Source organism: Schistocerca nitens, chromosome 7 (assembly GCF_023898315.1).
Source record: "Schistocerca nitens isolate TAMUIC-IGC-003100 chromosome 7, iqSchNite1.1, whole genome shotgun sequence".
NCBI classification, from domain to species: Eukaryota; Metazoa; Arthropoda; class Insecta; order Orthoptera; family Acrididae; genus Schistocerca; species Schistocerca nitens.
The window spans coordinates 359,608,516-359,626,568 of NC_064620.1; the positions used below are offsets into that span (position 1 = coordinate 359,608,516).

Sequence of the window (18,053 nt, forward strand, 5' to 3'; positions counted from 1 at the left end):
TCGGATGCGTAAGTGATAAAATTATCTGGTTGTTCTATGTAATCAATTTTATCAGGACACTGCACCAGTGTATAATGGCTAGAGGTATGCTTTAAATACGGTTTCATCTAACATCAAGACAAATAAACATAGTGGAATGCACTGTACTAAACAAAACAATTACACAATGTCATCGAGAGGAGGTGAGTTCATACAATGATATTTTGGTAACAGTAACAGCTAGAATGAATTAGAGTAAAAAAGAAACAAAAGACAAACTTTCATTACGTTACGTAATATTTTATTAGTTAAGGCTAAGGATGGTTGCTTCAGTAACAGTAGGGAGAAAATTAAACAGGCATTGCAGGTATTCTTTAAATGTTTGCATATTATGCAGTGTAGTTAATATAGTTAATAATGAAAATGCAATCATTCAAGACGTAATAGTAGACAATAGTGGTGGAAGTCATTCCATGTATGAAGGAAGGAAAGGCGTATGGAAATGATGGTACTTCAATAGAAAAAGGTAACACTGAAGGCAAGGCAATAGAAAAGGCACTGGAGAAATTATTTATAGAATCTCAGTGTAAGAAGAACTCAGAAACAAGAAAAATGCAGAAATTAAAAGTCACAAGAAAGGAAACATAAAAATTATACAGCTGGCCAAGTGGAGATACTTTTGCGTGAAGACAGAGTTGGTATTGGGAAGCCGTGAAGCGTCAAAGACACCTGGAAAAAAAATTATTACAATTCAGTCTTTTACTCCCAGTGGTCACAAGTCGTCCTTCTTCCGTAACAGCCTCAGCTATTATTAATTTCAGCAGTGTGTTGCATTTCAGCTGACGTCCGTCGGTTCAGGTCGGCGGCTGCACGCCCAGGAGAAGACGTCAGCGACCCTTTTCCACCATAGTGGACTGCCGACGAACAGGTGCGGCCGTTGCCCAGTGGAAAGGGTTTCTTTCTCACGCTGGCTGCTTTCAGACCCACTGCGAATTCTACGATGACTCTTGATGACCCATCCTTGATGTACCTGGTGTTTTAGTATTGTGACTGGCTGACCTCCTTCCTACTCCTGGTGGGTGTGGGCACCCAAAGGCGCCTGAGAGTTGAACAGGAATGTGAACCCAAAGAGGCCCTATTACTGGCTTCCGCATCGTAGTCCTGTTCTGGCAGTGCTCTGCGATGTGGTGTCGTTGGAAGGCAGTCAGTTCGTCCATCAGTACATGCTAGGAAGCGAGCAGTATGAGGTTCATCAGGTGAAGGCCTTGAGCTTGAGCACATCTAGTCCACAGACTGTGCTGGAGCATCTAGGACATAGACTCACTACAGTATCGTAATCATGGAATCTAGTGCTATTACTATGAATTACATCGATCACAACGATCAACTCACAACAAAAATTGGAGAGCTAGAGTATTTAAATGTTTATTTAAAAGGCTGTAACTACTGTTACATTACCTCGCTATGTGCTCTTGTGAAAAGCTCCTCGCAGTATATATTTAGAGCTAATTAATGTGCCTGTCTAGCTCCCTTCGGTTTCCTGTCACACTCTCCTTTCTGCTGAATGCGTAACCTGAGCCACTTGCGACATACTGGCTCGCTTCTTGCTTCCGCCTCGGTCGTAACTTGGGTTTCCTGTGGCAATGTGAATTATTTTAACAAAATTTTCTCATTTATACCGCTTTACTGTTCTGTGTCATAACAACTTTAAGCATAAGAGCCGCCTATCCCTAAGATAAATGATACTCTTCCAAAGTGTCAGCAATGTTGTTTGAAAGTGGTAATTGCTCGACGGATCATTTGTAAACGTCAACAAGATTCTGCAATGGACTAATGAGTGTGAATTAACCATTTTGTCTGAAACTCACAGATTTTGAGATCAGTAACAGCAGCAAAATTGCATTTAATCGGAGACAACAACATCAGTCTGAAAATAAGGAAACGAATCATGAAAGTTTTTGTTTGGAGTGTGGCCCTATACGGATGTGAAACTTGGACAGCTGGAAGAGAAGAGAGAAGACGGCTAGAGGCCCTGGAGATGTGATGCTACAGAAGGATGATGAAGATCAGCTGGAGAGACAAAGTACCAAATGAAGAGGTGCTTAGAAGAGTGCAGGAAACCAGATCTCTTTGGAGGCACATCCAAACAAGAAGAGACGAACTTGTAGCGCACATCCTACGACACAACGACACAACAACATCATTGGAACAATAGCAAGAGGAGCTATTGAGGGAAGGAATCAGTGAGGGCGACCAACACGCAACAGATCATGAATGACGTTGAATGTAACACACATGTAGAAATGAAGAGAGAGGCAGACAGAAGAGTGGAATGGCGCTCTGCTGCAAACCAACCTCAGGGTTGAACATTAAAAGAAAGAAGAAGAACAGTAGCTGAAACAAACCATTGACACATAAGTTCAAGATACGTTGAATATACAATGATGAGCGTTTCCGGACAAGTAACTTGATTCATTATACCAGGCGACACGTTTCCATTGATCCTTGACTCATTATCGCTGGTGCTGATCAACTATAAACATTATTGATGTCTTTAGGTCAACTTGGAGCACTTAGAGTCTGGCAAAGGCTTATTATCGTCTCTGGTAATGCTGAGGGAGTATATGTTACTAAGTTTCGAGGAAAAAAACTTCAGAGGACCAAATAATTTTCATACATAACACAAGACAAGATGTTACGCATGCGGTGCTAATGGCGCTCGGTAGTATATCTACAGCGCCTTGCGATGTAACAAGCTATTTTCGTGAACAGAGACGGCCAGGTCACTCCACTGTGAGGAGAGAAACACCCCCAGCAGCATAGTTAGCAAAGAGCCGCGCCATTAGATTTCATCTTACATATGTGCCTTTACACAAAATATTTTTACAACTGCCTCATCATTGACATCTATCTGTCTGTCTCTCTCTATGTTCTCTCTATCCACCTCTGCCCCGTCATTCAATTCCATCTCTTAAAAGGGGACACAAAATTTTTCCACATTTGCATCATCCCTATAATATATTTCACAGGGAATTGTTCCATAACCTCCGTCTAGAAGATGTGGATTATGAAGAACTCGTTTGGAAAATCGACGAGCTTTATGAAGCTACATCATGGAGATACATGCCGTTGCATGGAAATTTAAACTTTTTCGTCTTAAGCAGCATCCTAAACAGTTATTAAAACAGTGGATTGTTGAACTTAAAGGGCTAACAAGACGTTGCAGGTTGAAGTGTTTTACGGACAAAATTGTAGCGTTGTTATTCTGCGTGATTCAGTCACAGAAAGTAACAGATGCACGCATACCCGCTGCTGCCCTAAAATGGACAGTCCCGGATTTGGCAGCAATTATTTCAGTTGTAGTGTTTCAAAGTATTCTGAACACAACTGAAGTTGATTTAGAAGCTCAGTCTGTTTCTCTCGTTCGCATTGCATAAGGCAGTCAGTCAATACTTAATGTTGCAGTGAATAATTACAGAACTCAGAGTAAACGTAAAGTTAAAAACTTTGTCAAATTGTACACAAAGCGTACATTAGAATAAAGTGAGGAAGTCATGTCCACAATGTCTTTCTAGTCACGATAAGAATGCATGTCCTCATCCGGGAGTGAAGTGCTTTCTCATGTACTGTTGTAAGCAAGTACATACCAAGAATGTCTGTCAGCAATACACCAGGCAAGGCACCAGTCTAAAGAAATAGTGCAGAGTAGCTATCAGCATGTTAAGGTTGTAGTAGCTGAGACACTGTAGGAGGCACAAGTGAACTCTGGCTTTTAAAGTTTGCAGAAACCTTCTGCGACAGTCCAAAGACAGAACAACTTTTTTGTCCAATTAAGAATAGCTCACAAGACAGTCAAATTTCAATTGAATACATGTGCGTTTCTATTCCTAATCAATAAAGACACTTATGATACGATCCGTAGTCCGTGGCTACAAAAGCCTATTTCTCTCTTGCCTGCTTATAAGGGACAAAAAATATCACTATTAGGCGTGTGAAACTTGCCACAAACTTAACGTAATATTACGAAGTTTGTTCCAAACCGGTTTGGTTTACTCTTGTTTGATTTATGCATCCTGTGCATACAAGGCAATGTGTTACAAATCAGTGTTTCAGCATCTCATTCCAAGGTTTCTGACTTGTGTGACAAGTACAGTGAACTTTCGACCAGAGTTAGGAGGGGCCAAAGATCTTGAGGCATACGTTGCTGTTAAAGGATATGTGCAACCATGATTTTATATTGCTAGACTTGTCCCCCCCCCCCCCCCCCCCCGCCACTGCTATACGTTAGCAGGATATGAACAAATAAAAAGACAGTGTGGTGATACAACCCATTTCTGCAACCAGTGGACGTCCTCCCTAGTAATCCTTAAAAAGCTATATGAGGCTTGCGTCTGTGCGCTGATTTCAGATGCACGACATACACCGTTTTCCTCTCCCACAACTGGAGGAATTAAAAGACAGATTTGGACAGGTCAGATTCTTCTCAAAGACTTATGTGAGGCATATTATCAGATTCCTCTGGACTAGCAGTCCAAGCAATATTATGTGTTCAGTGTTCACATGCCACTGCTACAGTTTCAAAGTGCTTCAGCTTCTGCTATTTTACAACATTTCCCGGAATAATTAACAGAAAAAGTTCCTTCATTTAAGAACTGTTTGGATGGCATCATCATCAGGAGTCATAATTCTGCTGAACATTTGGCAAATTTAGAATAGTTATTTCAAGTACTCACCAAGGATTGCTTCAAGTGTGACAGGAAAAAGTGGCACTTTTTCAACAAGGAACTTTAATATTTAGGACATGTCATAAATGCACATATTCCTCTTGCTCATTCACACTTGTCTGCAATGAAATATTTGTCGGCGCCCTGTTAAGGTGTTTCGCGGCATAATGACGAAATTAACCTACTGCATTAAGGTTATTACTAATGGTGTGCAAATCACTGCCCCATTGAACCAGTTGTGGCGGAAAGGTGTTGTCTTTGTGTGCTCCCAAGAAAGTCAGGATGCACTTCAGCAGTTGAAGGACGCTTTGTTAAGGCATGGTTGTCTAATCCATTTTGATCCAGCTAAGACGTGTTAGCTGTGGAAGCATCTGATTAGGTTCATGGGAACGAAGTCACATCGTTCATCGTCTTTTGCATCTTGCCTTACTTTTATTTATTTATATAGCGTAGTACTCTGATTGACAGGTCATTCTTCAGATATTTTCTAGCTTCTAATTGGGTTTTATGGTTTGGGTGTGCATGCTATCAGTGTGTGACTTCATTTAGTATTTTAAAAATCTCTTTTGGCTTCCAGCCTTTTTGTCATTGTGTTATACACTCCAGGAAATGGAAAAAAGAACACATTGACACCGGTGTGTCAGACCCACCATAGTTGCTCCGGACACTGCGAGAGGGCTGTACAAGCAATGATCACACGCACGGCACAGCGGACACACCAGGAACCGCGGCGTTGGCCGTCGAATGGCGCTAGCTGCGCAGCATTTGTGCACCGCCGCCGTCAGTGTCAGCCAGTTTGCCGTGGCGTACGGAGCTCCATCGCAGTCTTTAACACTGGTAGCATGCCGCGACAGCGTGGCCGTGAACCGTATGTGCAGTTGACGGACTTTGAGCGAGGGCGTATAGTGGGCATGCGGGAGGCCGGGTGGACGTACCGCCGAATTGCTCAACACGTGGGGCGTGAGGTCTCCACAGTACATCGATGTTGTCGCCAGTGATCGGTGGAAGGTGCACGTGCCCGTCGACCTGGGACCGGACCGCAGCGACGCACGGATGCACGCCAAGACCGTAGGATCCTACGCAGTGCCGTAGGGGACCGCACCGGCACTTCCCAGCAAATTAGGGACACTGTTGCTCCTGGGGTATCGGCGAGGACCATTCGCAACCGTCTCCACGAAGCTGGGCTACGGTCCCGCACACCGTTAGGCCGTCTTCCGCTCGGTCCCCTAGAACTTAGAACTACTTAAACCTAACTAACCTAAGGACATCACACACATCCATGCCCGAGGCAGGATTCAAACCTGCGACCGTAGCGGCCGCGCGGTTCCAGACTGAAACGCCTAGAAACGCTCGGCCACACCGGCCGGCAAAAATCGTGTGTTCAAATCAGGTTCAACAGGTCTTCAATCCCAATTCCCGGTCCAGACAAGAACGAATACACAAGTGAGAAGACAGCAAGATTCAACAAGACCGGAAGATGCATTTGGGAGATAAAAGAGCCTGGACAAGAAGAGATAATAAACCTTTTCAAATCCCTTCCCATACAAGACCATTATTGCATTTACCTACCAACAGAGAATCCATTTTTAAAATTCCATTCTACTGTCGCTATGACTGCTGGTTCATTTAATCAGGGGTGAATCTTTGAATTGTGGTTCCTTAAAAAGTTGCGCTGGCATATCAGAGTCGCAGGCAGTAAGGTAATTAGAATTTAGCGTCCTCTTCTACGACTTATGTTAGAAGAAAGATTAAGGAAAGGCAAACCTACGTTTCTAGCATTTGCAGACTTAGAGAAAGCTTTTGACAATGTTGAGTGAAATACTCTCTTTCAAATTCTAAAGGTGGAAGGGGTAAAATACAGGGAGCGAAAGGCTATTTACAATTTTACAGAAACCAGATGGCTGTTATAAGAGTCGAGGTAAATGAAAGGGAAGCAGTGGTTGGGACGGGAGTGAGACAAGGTAGTAGCCTCTCCCCGATGTTATTCAATCTGTATATTGAGCAAGCAGTAAAGGAAACAAAAGAAAAATTCGAAGTAGGTATTAAAATCCATGGAGAAGAAATAAAAACTTTGAGGTTCGCCGATGACATTGTAATTCTGTCAGAGACAGCAAAGGACTTGGAAGAGCAGTTGAACGGAATGGACAGTATCTTGAAAGGAGGATATAAGATGAACATCAACAAAAGCAAAACGAGGATAATGGAATGTAGTCGAATTAAGGCGGGTGATGATGAGGGAATTAGATTAGGAAATGAACAGTTAAAGTAGTAAAGAAGTTTTGCTATTTGGGGAGCAAAATAACTGATGATGGTCGACGTAGAGAGGATATCAAATGTTGACTGGCATTGGCAAGGAAAGCGTTTCTAAAGAAGAGAAATTTGTGAACATCGAGTATAGATTTAATTGTTAGGAAGTCGTTTCTGAAAGTATTTGTATGGAGTGGAGCCACGTATGGAAGTGAAACATGGACGATAAAGAGTTTGGACAAGAAGAGAATAGAAGCTTTTGAAATTTGGTGCTACAGGAGAATGCTGAAGATTAGATGGGTAGATCACATAACTAATGAAGAGGTATTGAATAGAATTGGGGAGAAGAGGAGTTTGTGGCATAACTTGACAAGAAGAAGGGACCAGTTGGTAGGACATGTTCTGAGGCATCAAGGGATCGCAAATTTAGCATTGGAGGGCAGAGTGGAGGGTAAAAATCGTGGAGAGAGACCAAGAGATGAATACACTCAGCAGTTTCAGAAGGATGTAGGTTGCAGTAAGTACTGGGAGATGAAGAAGCTTGCACAAGATAGAGTTGCATGGAGAGCTGCATCAAACCAGTCTCAGGACTGAAGACCACAACAACAACAACTTGTGGCTTGTATGCTTGGTGCCACACATCGAAGAACAACAAGCGATGAAAGAGCGACCTTGACCACGGCGTGCTAGCAGGAGCTTAAAATACGCCTTCTCCAGGATAGCTGTAAACGAAATGCCTGGCGGCGTGTGCGGTAGACGAAAGTGCTCTCGGTACAGCATTTAGCATAGTATTCGTTAGGTGGAACACAGGCTCTTTAACACATCCGTAAATTAAATTTACGAAATCGTAAAACTAAGGGTTTTCAACTATCCAATGTACATCCCAAAAGTACATTGTGTTTTGGAATGCCTAAGCGATCGTAAGTACACCTCGTAGCCATATGATTAAGGCACCAAATTTTTTGAACCCACGTATGTACAAATCAATAATCTGTTCAATAGCAATCATGCCAATGGAAACAATGGAAACAGGAAACTTCTCAAAATCCTTTTTCTCTGGATACAACACAGTTAACAGCGATGTTCTGTGTGTTGGTTTGAAAAGGTGGCATCTCATGTAATTTGGAGATGTTCTTAATGATACTGTTTTTAAATACTTTAAGGATGTACATACTAGTTTTACATATACATAAGTCGGAGAGTTTTATGGAATCAGCGTAAACCCACTAGCTTTGTAGCATCAGCCCACTAATACCGAGTAGTTACTTGGAGGATACCTTCTCTAGATGCTTATGACGTAGCAACAGGTTAAAAGGTTTCACACAAAAAATATCAAACAAATGCAGCTGAACGAGGAAATAACAAATTAATTTGATCAACAAGGGTATAATTTCTAATAGTTTTGCTTATTAATCCAGTGAGGCCGCTTACGATGTGTCTGGAAAACAAATTTGACATTTGTATACAAATACCTCATTTTTACACTTTGTCTTCGAACATATTGCTACACAGATTTCTAAAATACGTGTATGATCATCGTGATGTTATTTTTATCTTACGTCCTGTGAAACGATCCACACTTACGAGGCCAAGTTCTAGCTCTTGTTTTGTTGGTATTTATTTTTGTTTCCTATAAGTTTAGATTTCTGTGCTACCAGACGTCCTCGAGTTTATTCCGAACGGAAGTTCGCCTAAGTTTTTAAGTGAGCTGCTTCCATTGGCTTTTATCTTTGACATTTTACAATAGATATCCAATTTCATTTGCAAGTGAACCCACTTTTCTGGATGATTCTGAACATTTACTGTGTTAATGTAGGTATCGTATCACATTCACCTACAATAATGGACGTACAATGAATTCGGAGCAGCATTGTTCAGAGTTTTTCTTTCTGAAACTATTTGATATTGAAACAGGTAGTTTAATGGCGTAGAAGTAGTTACTGCGAGAACCTTATGTATATGTGTATGTTTTCCAATTGTAATATCAATTAAGCGTTATCTATCTGTCGTGAAGTTGTCATTGAAATAAATTGTTTAAGACAACTTGTTTGCTATATAGTTTAAATCAACTTAAGAAGTGCTATGTGCGGAATAATAGACGTACACTCATTACATAATATCGACTAATTGCTCTGAGTGAACTCAGAATTTCAGAAGGAAGATATATTAGCACTTAAGTGTATACTATTCGATATATCTCCAAGTAATCTAAGTTCTCGAAACAAATAATAGAAAAATTGGGCATGCAGGTCATGTGAGACAGTGCTAAACGAGTTGTGTGTAGCAAGACCTCTTCGTTCGGCTTAATGACAAACTCGCACAACCAGATCGATTTCTCATTGTCCTCTCGATTATTTCCACAGCAGCAGATATCGCTTAATGGAAATGAACCCTTCTTGTCCACGCGACGCTGTTCAAAACGTTTTATTTCAGATTAATTCCTAAATATACACGTTAAATTTATGTAACCAGAAATACATGAAACAGAAAAGGAAACTGTAGACTATTGATACCTTCAGGAAACATAGAAAGCTAAATACGCTTCACGTACGACCTTATTCATCACTTACACAGTCTGCTGTACATATAGTTCAATATAATACGTTACAGAGAAGCTTCTCAAGCTCCATGCGCTGTGGACGTATCCCAGAAATCTCCCTCCACGTAACTTTCAATGCATGTTGAATAAAAACCGCTATAACTGTGATAACTTCTTTATTTAATACACGATATCATTCCTAATGAAAATTTCCGTTTTAATCGTCAAGCTGCCCTTATAATCCGATCCCAACGGTTTCTTTAAAATTTTGTCATTCCCATTATCTATGATTCCTATCTCCATAAATACGTCCAAATCAGGAATCTACTACTGTTTGTTGAACAATCTGTAGCGTACGGGGTACCTTCGTCATCTCAAAATAACTGTAGAAGGATGCAGGATAACTCGGATAAAATTTCCATTTGGTGTAATGACGGACAGTTTGCTGTATACGTAGAAAAATTTAAACTAACGAAGATGTGCAGAAAAAATAGTCCTGTAATATTCGATCACTGTATTAGTAGTGTGTTGCTTGAAACCACCATAACGATTAAGTACTTAGGTATAATTTTGAAAAGCGACATTGCATTGAACGAGTACTTGAGGTCCTTTGAAGGGAAGCTTTGTGGTCGACCTTTGTTGATTTGGAGAATTGTAGCTCCTTCATGACGGAGGTAGCAATTCGGTATCATGCTGGTAGATTAATTGCCAGTAGGCCGGATCAGAAGGCGAGTATTACCGATGTATTATCTGATCTCAAATGAGTATCCCCAGAGGGCAGCTAACGTTCTTTATGCGAAACATTATTGAGCAATTTTAGAGAAATAACGTTTACGGCATACTACAGAACGATCGTACTGACATTAACATACATCATGCGCAATGACGATAAATAAAATATCAGATAAATCTAGTCCATTTACAAGCGAAACAGGAAAGGGAATAACTGACAGTGGTTCGGGGTACCATCTAGCATGCACCACATGTTGGTTTGCGGAGTATGTATGTAAATGTAGGTGTAGATGTAGAAACTGCAGGTGGCGCGAAAATACTGTCGTTGCACATTGATCAACACGGCGTATGTATTTTGAAAATGTTTTGTCCTGTACTACACATATATGTTGAGCGGTACTATGGCGTTGGCATCAGATACACGTAAATTCGTCAGAGCAGTGTGACGGTTTGCTACAGTACTGGTTACAATCTCTGTCATGCTGTAGACAATGGTTTGAACAGTATAACTGTAGATGTAGATGTTAGCTTGATAGCTACGTAATGAGAGCAGTTTATATTGCAACTACTACATCAGAGAGAGTTTAGTGCGCTTTACTTTATAAAATTCTCGAAGCAACAACTGACAACTTGCTGACGGGCGGTGTTAGACAATGTGAAACATAGCCAACTAGACTCTCATTCCATTTCACGTCCTGTAGAGGCACTGAAGCACACAGTGTACTATATTCATATAGTAAGGGCTCACGTAAATTTCTGCAATTTTACCTGTTTTTTTATTGTCGTGTACCTGTTCACTGGTATGACGTTCACTCGAGTGTCATGTTCCGTCCACAGAATAGCAATTTTTTCAAACGTTAGTGGATTATAATTCGATTTGTTTTCAAACATCGCCACCAAGGACGGGCGTTGTATGTTTTAAGTCATACAAACATTGCAGATCGCTACTAGTTATGTATGTTGGTAATAATATTACCTGGAATGTATCAGAAATCAGGATCCAAAAATATACGTTATTTGTTGAAACAATGCATTTGGTAAAAAAAAACTAAGTAATAAAGGCCATGTTCCGATTAAAGGATGTTACATGAACTGTGTAGATATTTTTATGGCTGTATTTGCTTAGACTGCCTTTGATTTTTGGGTACATTGTTCTGAGGTCTGTTTAATGAAGTATTATTTTAGTACTATACTAATTTATGGTACTACATTACGTAAGTGGTGCTTTCAGGAAGATAATATATAGTTGTTTACAATAAAAATAAAACTTTCTCACTTATTCCGAATGCCAAATTCCTCTTTAACAGAATAAAGCGTGAGAATTGCGTTACAAACAGAAACGCGCTACTCCTCTTCATCCTTGAAATTTCGTAGAATTGCGAAGAATGAGTAAGACACGTTGACGACCTGTAAAAGAAGAAAATCGTGAATAACAGCTATTTCGTGAGAAATACCACAGGTTGAATTTTTATGCATCGCATGTCTGCAGTAGAATACCTGAAATAACCTCTTGTAACACATTAACAATTCTTAAGGCATTACGAAAATCCTAATCTAATGTTCCATTTCCGAATTGTTGCTGATATTAACATTTCAACAAACATAATAGATCTTGGCAATATGTTACTAAATTTATTGCATTTTCAGTCCGTGGGTTCAAAAACTAAATTGTTCAAGAAATTTAAAAAATCAGAAATGTAAGTTACTGAGGAATGAAATTATAAGAATCTAAGGCGAAATGACTGCAGAAAAAATGTGAAGAAATCTAAATAGAGCTTGTCGTTAGAAGGACACAACTGGCGTTTGCAAAACTCAAAACAACTTTCTGCCATATTTAAAACAAGTTCGCCAATCTTAAGAGTGCAGTGGGACTTCCACTTAAGCACAGACGAGAGAGAGAGAGAGAGAGAGGGAGGGAGGGAGAGAGAGAGAGAGAGAGAGAGAGAGAGAGAGAACAGGAAGGACACTTAAGGTCTCTATGAGGGGAAGTACTTGTCTTAAGACGTCACTGAGGAAGAAATGGGAGTCGATACGCAACACATATGAAATCCGTTATTGGAGTCAGCATGTAGCGGAGCTTTGGAGTCAAATAGTAGTAACTTTATTCATCCATAGATCTGTTTTTTCAAGGATAGCAGACATGTCAAAGTATTTACAAGTTTAGACCAATTTAGAATATACTAATTCATATACAGATACATTTAAAGACTTCTAGTTTCGAGATAATCATTAGATTTACTTCTGGTATACAATAACTTTTTTACAAATAACTTACTAAATAATGTAATGCCACACTGTCACACATATCTCTCTATCAGTCAGTGCACTCAGTATACACACATTGTTCCATAACACTTCACTCGCTACACATACAAACACGCACACATACACACACACACACACACACACACACACACACACACACACTGGTGATCTCTGGGCCATTTTCTGTACCGCAACATCCCATTTGCTATCCCGTAAAGCTGAGCCAGCATCCCTCTATAATGACTAAGATGTTGAGTTCAGAAAGAGGAAGAGGTGTTAGTATTGTGCAATGCATAGCTTGGGGGCAAGTTTTTCTAGAAAAGGAAAAAAAGAATGAAAAAATAGTATGAAGGTGTTATGTGGAATGCTGGATGTTGTATAATCATTACAATTATTTATTTTCATAACTTTTTTTTGCCAAAGCCCTACTCTGTTTTAGCTATGTAATCCTTCAATGTATAAAATGTATTATGTAACAGGTACTTTTTAGCTACCTTTTTAAATAAGTGTATTTTTGCAATTTCTTTTGCCTTTCATGGTAATTTATTGTACAATTTTATTCCTTGGTAGAAAACGCTGTTTTGAGTTTTATGTTTATTTTTTCTTGTCCAATGTAAGTTGAGTCTAACTCATGCTCCATGGCTATGGACAGAACTGTTTGTGCAGTACCAATTTTTGATGTGTACAGCTGACTGGTAAATGTGTTCACACAGAGCAGTTAAAAATCCACATTGTTTTCAACAGATCTTTACAATGAGCTCGAGTACCATTTTTGGTTATGATTCTTATGGCTCTTTTCTGGAGTTTGACAATTGTGTTACTGTTTTGTGCATTTGTTTCCCAAAACAGAATGCCATAGCTAAGAATTCAGTACACATATGAATAGTAGATAACTAAGAGACAATGCATGTTACACATTGATGATAGCATTCTAAGGACTTGACATGCTGATGATATTCCGTTTGCATGTACTTTTGTGTGTTCACACCACTTCAACTGAGAATCAATAATCATTCCTAGAAATGTTGCATTTGTTACACAATCTATAGAGGTGCCATCTACATTTATTTAACATTGTCATTTTCCTTCTTCAAACTGAAATTCATGATATTAGTTTTCTTTATATTCAATGTCACTTTATTGCTTATTGACGAATCGTTGATTTCTCTGCAAGGAGTTCTCTTGTTTTTTTCTGCGATTATAATATTGCTGCCATCAGCGAAGAGAATTTTTTCACCATGAGTAACACTACTTGGAAAGCCATTGATGTATATCAGGAATAGCGTTGGTCCTAATACGCTACCTGTCAGAACCTCTGTATTAATGTATTTAGGTTATGATAAGTATTTTACTAAATGTTTAGATATATTTGAGGCATGTGTTATCTCTATTCTTTGTACCCTATCTGCTAGGTATGATCGAAACCAGCCATTAGCTACCTCCCCTTATTCCTAATGCTTCTAATTTATTTAATAGAATCTTGTGGTCAACTGTGTCAAAGGCCTTAGAAAGATCAAAAAATAGGCATGTGACACACTCATCTTTGTCAATAGCATAAAGTACAACCTTTGTGAATTCCATTACGCCTGACTGTGTATTTTTGCCACTTTGGAAACCAAACTGTGATTTGCTTATAAGATTGTAATTATTCAAGTAATTAATTAATCTGTCTTTCATAATTGCTTCTATTATTTTTTAGAATCGTGACAGTAGGGAAATGGGCCAGTAATTTTCTATGTCTTCTGCATTACCTTTCCTAGCCAAAAGTACAACTATTGCCTGTTTTAACTGCTCTAGAAATGTCCCTGATGTGAAGGATTCATTTATTATATTTGCATTGTTTCAGTACACACATTGGTACTTCATTTAAGCCCATTGACTTTTTATTTTTTAATTTCTGAACAGTTTTATTAACTTCATTCTCTGTGGTTGGAAGTAACATCATTGTATGTAGTGCTACATTATTTACAGGTTATATATTTGTTTTGGGGAATTTTTGCTGTAACTTCTCTGCAGTACTTGATAATTGCTCATTTATGTAGTTTTCCAAGTATTGTGGATCATTTATTACCTTATCCCCCTCCGTTAGCAGTACGTTATTCTGCATTTCTTTGCCTCTCCCTGTTTTCTTTTTTATAGCTTCCAGTCTGCTTTGCTTCAATTCTCTGCATTATGTATTATTTTGTCATTAAACGACTTTTTTTGCAGCAATCAGCACCTTCATATAGATATATTTGTATCTATGATAGAAATTTAAGATTTCTGGATCATTGCGACTCTTTTTCATGAACCTGAGGTATTTAAGTATTTGGTAGGACTTCTTAATACCTGCTCCTATCCATCTGTTTTAGTGAGGTGTTGATACAGATATGGCATACTTTTGGAAATGCTCTTCCAAAGTTCAATTTAAATAATGTGGAGACTTTATTGAATTTCATATTCACATTGGTTTCCTTATACACTTCATCCCAGCTCTGTTTTGCTAGTTTCTGATAGATATCATTTTTAGGCTTGTAGTTTAGGGAATGATTCGATGCCTTATTGTACTGTCGTTATTTGACAGAGATGGTCTGATAGTCCGAGGTTTTTTTACAGCTACATCACATTTTTCCCTGTTCATATTTGTGGACACATGATTAATTAATGATGTAGTCATTGTAGTAACCCTTGTTACACTATTGACCATTAAGGGCATGCCAAAACCTTGAATGATATTTGTGAGGGTTCTGCTGGATTCATTTATGATATTAGTGTTGATGTTAATGTAGCCATACAGAATTATGTTGACCTTTGTACTGGAGACTTTCTCTAAAACTTGTGTTAATTTATTGAAAAAAGTGCCCACACTACCACTGGGAAATCTATATAGACATAAAATGATTAATATATCAAGCCTTTTTAATTCATTAGCTAATATTGCAAAGTGTTTGTCTTCACTTGCTGTACTGAGGTCATGTCTTGATTTGAACTGTGTTCCTTTTATGTTATAAATGCATGATCCTCCACCCCTTGAAGCAGTCCTGCAGTGAGAGTTTGCCCTTTCATACAATGATAGCACTACATGTTAAATTTCTGTCTGTCTTCACCAGTGCTCAGTACTACAGGCTACTGTTCAGATCAAAGATTTGAGTTCGACTTCTATTAGTTGTATTCTATTTTTTGTTGATTCCATGTTTTGATGGAGGATTGTTAAGTCTGTGAAATACCCCATGTTACAATTCCAATTGTTTGTTTTTCTTTGTGACATCTGGTATGTGTCACACTTGGAGAGTTAAAATATGTCTTGTGAATGATTGTTTCAGTATTTTTTTTAAAAAACGTTCAAATGTGTGTGAAATCTTATGGGACTTAACTGCTGAGCTCATCAGTCCCTAAGCTTACACACTACTTAACCTAAATTATCCTAGGGACAAACACACACATACCCATGCCCGAGGGAGGACTCGAACCTCTGCCTGGACCAGCCGCTCAGTCGATGACTGCAGCGCCTTAGACCGCTCGGCTAATCCCGCGAGGCATTTTTTAAAGTGCTGGAGATATTCTTTAGCCTGGGGAACCTGTTGTCTGGATTTATCCTAAGTAAGACTTACTTTTCCTACCCATGACAACAGGTATTTGAACCATATGTGACCCAAGATCCATCCCCTATACTTTCATGAATCAGATGTATCAATCTTCCCTTCCCAGTCCTGTTTTGGAGCAGGTCATGCCTAGTGAAACCCCATCTGTTGATCGTCCCTACTGGCACCTGAGAGACATGAGCCATTCCTAACCCCACAGCTCCATCAAGGTGCGGTCAACCATGATGCTGGAACAGCTCAACAAAGTGTACATTGGTGCCATGAGTCAGGGATGCAATCTTGTCCAGGCCGCCAACTATGTTATATTCCCCATCCCTATCCAAACTGTTTCCTGCCCAACCCACTATCACTACATGGTCCTCTTTTGTAAGGTCCTTACATACAGACCCTAAGTCCTCTATCACATGACTTAGCCCTACATTTGGCTTGAAGATACTGGTGGCCTGGTATGTTGCCCCTAACCTTTCCTGTAACTGAGAGCCTATACTTCGCCCATGGCTACTACCTAGCAGCAGCACTTCCTTCTTCCTAACACTGTGCATATTCCTAGGATTCTTGGCGTCGGTTGAAGTGTGCTGCACATTTCCTGCTCCTCGTTCTACCTGAGGCTCTTCTCCACTTATCTCTGGCAGTGGTAGATACCTGTTTTTGGTGCTGATGAAAACTGACAGATCCCGTTCTCTTTCGTCCTATCCTCCTACCAGCTGCCAGTTCCCAACCAACCGCCTCCCTACCTCCCTTGATCCTTATCGGTTCATTCTTTGCTTCCTCCAACTGTGCCTGAAGGGAGCAGACTTTCCTTTCCTGTTACCTAATCAAAATGTTCCTGCTGCATACTCTGCAGTTCCAGGAGAGCGCCTCTTCTGTTCTCCCACGATTCTGCCCACTGCATCGCCCACCCTCCCCCCTCCCCACCAGTGAAAATATTTCCTACAAGATTTTCAACAGATCCCTCTACTCACTACCCTATAACTGCTCCCACATTTCTCACTCCTGGTCAGTTTCGAAAGAATAATTAAGTTTAAAGAATGTTTTAAATCTGTCGAGGGCGCGAGATTAACTGTATGTAAACAAAAAACGATACGAAGGTTTTACGTACAGTTTTTGTTGTTTTGGTACTGATTTAGAGAGACAACGACAGAAGAATGAATTAGTAATTACTTTGCGTGTAGAGAATTTACGTATCAAGCGTGTTTGGTCAGGTTTTTAAATATTTATAACTTGGAAAATTTAGGCCTAGACCGTGTGTATCTAACTAGTAAACAATACGAAATGTGTTACTTAAATACGATTTAGAAATGTTTAATTACACTTCTATTGCGACAATAGACACTGATGAAACTAGTAACCGTCTTTTTTTAAAACGAATGTTGCACTATCAAGGAAACTAGAATTTTCTGTGTTTATGTCATGCAGAATTACGTGTTATGTCGCGATTATCGGTACTTCTGATAACACTAAGTTTTTTCAAGAACAAGCTAATACTCAGTTGTACGACAAGAACGGACCCTTCAGCAAGTATACGAAACAAAGAAGATTTAAATTTGACACTATTTCCTCTTCAATAAGTTCTTTTAGCGGACGAAGAAAATACCAGTGATCTCACTCGGCGGCCATCTTGAACTGCAGAACGCATAGATAACATATCTTCTGAACTTCTGAAACCATTTGGGGAAGAGGCAAAACGAGTGATTCTTCAAGCTGATGTGTAGGATCTATGAGACATAGCATCACACTTTCGTACTTTCGGAAAAACATCAGCCTCACTATCCCAAAGGCATTAACGGCATGTTGGGGCAAGAACTATCACACAATCAGTTTAACAGCTCATGCACCCAAGCTGGTGACATGAAGAGTATACAAAAAAAAAAAGGAGAAATAAAAGTGTGTACCTTTTAGATGACTGTCAGATTAAGTTGCGGAAAGCTTTAATGAGACAGTTCTGGTGCTATGATTGATAATGGATGAATGACTTAAGAAAATCAA

The 18,053-nt window shown here is 39.5% G+C and overlaps 1 protein-coding gene across 1 annotated transcript in view; it reads right to left on the bottom strand.

Moving 5' to 3' along the window:
- Nucleotides 1–11,565: 11,565 nt before the first annotated feature.
- LOC126195626 (odorant receptor Or2-like) overlaps nt 11,566–18,053 on the bottom strand; it is a 66,120-nt gene continuing 59,632 nt past the window's right edge. The window contains exon 6 of the mRNA XM_049934252.1: nt 11,566–11,628. Within this exon, the coding sequence (XP_049790209.1) occupies nt 11,566–11,628 (63 nt within the window). The remainder of the gene's footprint in view (nt 11,629–18,053) is intronic.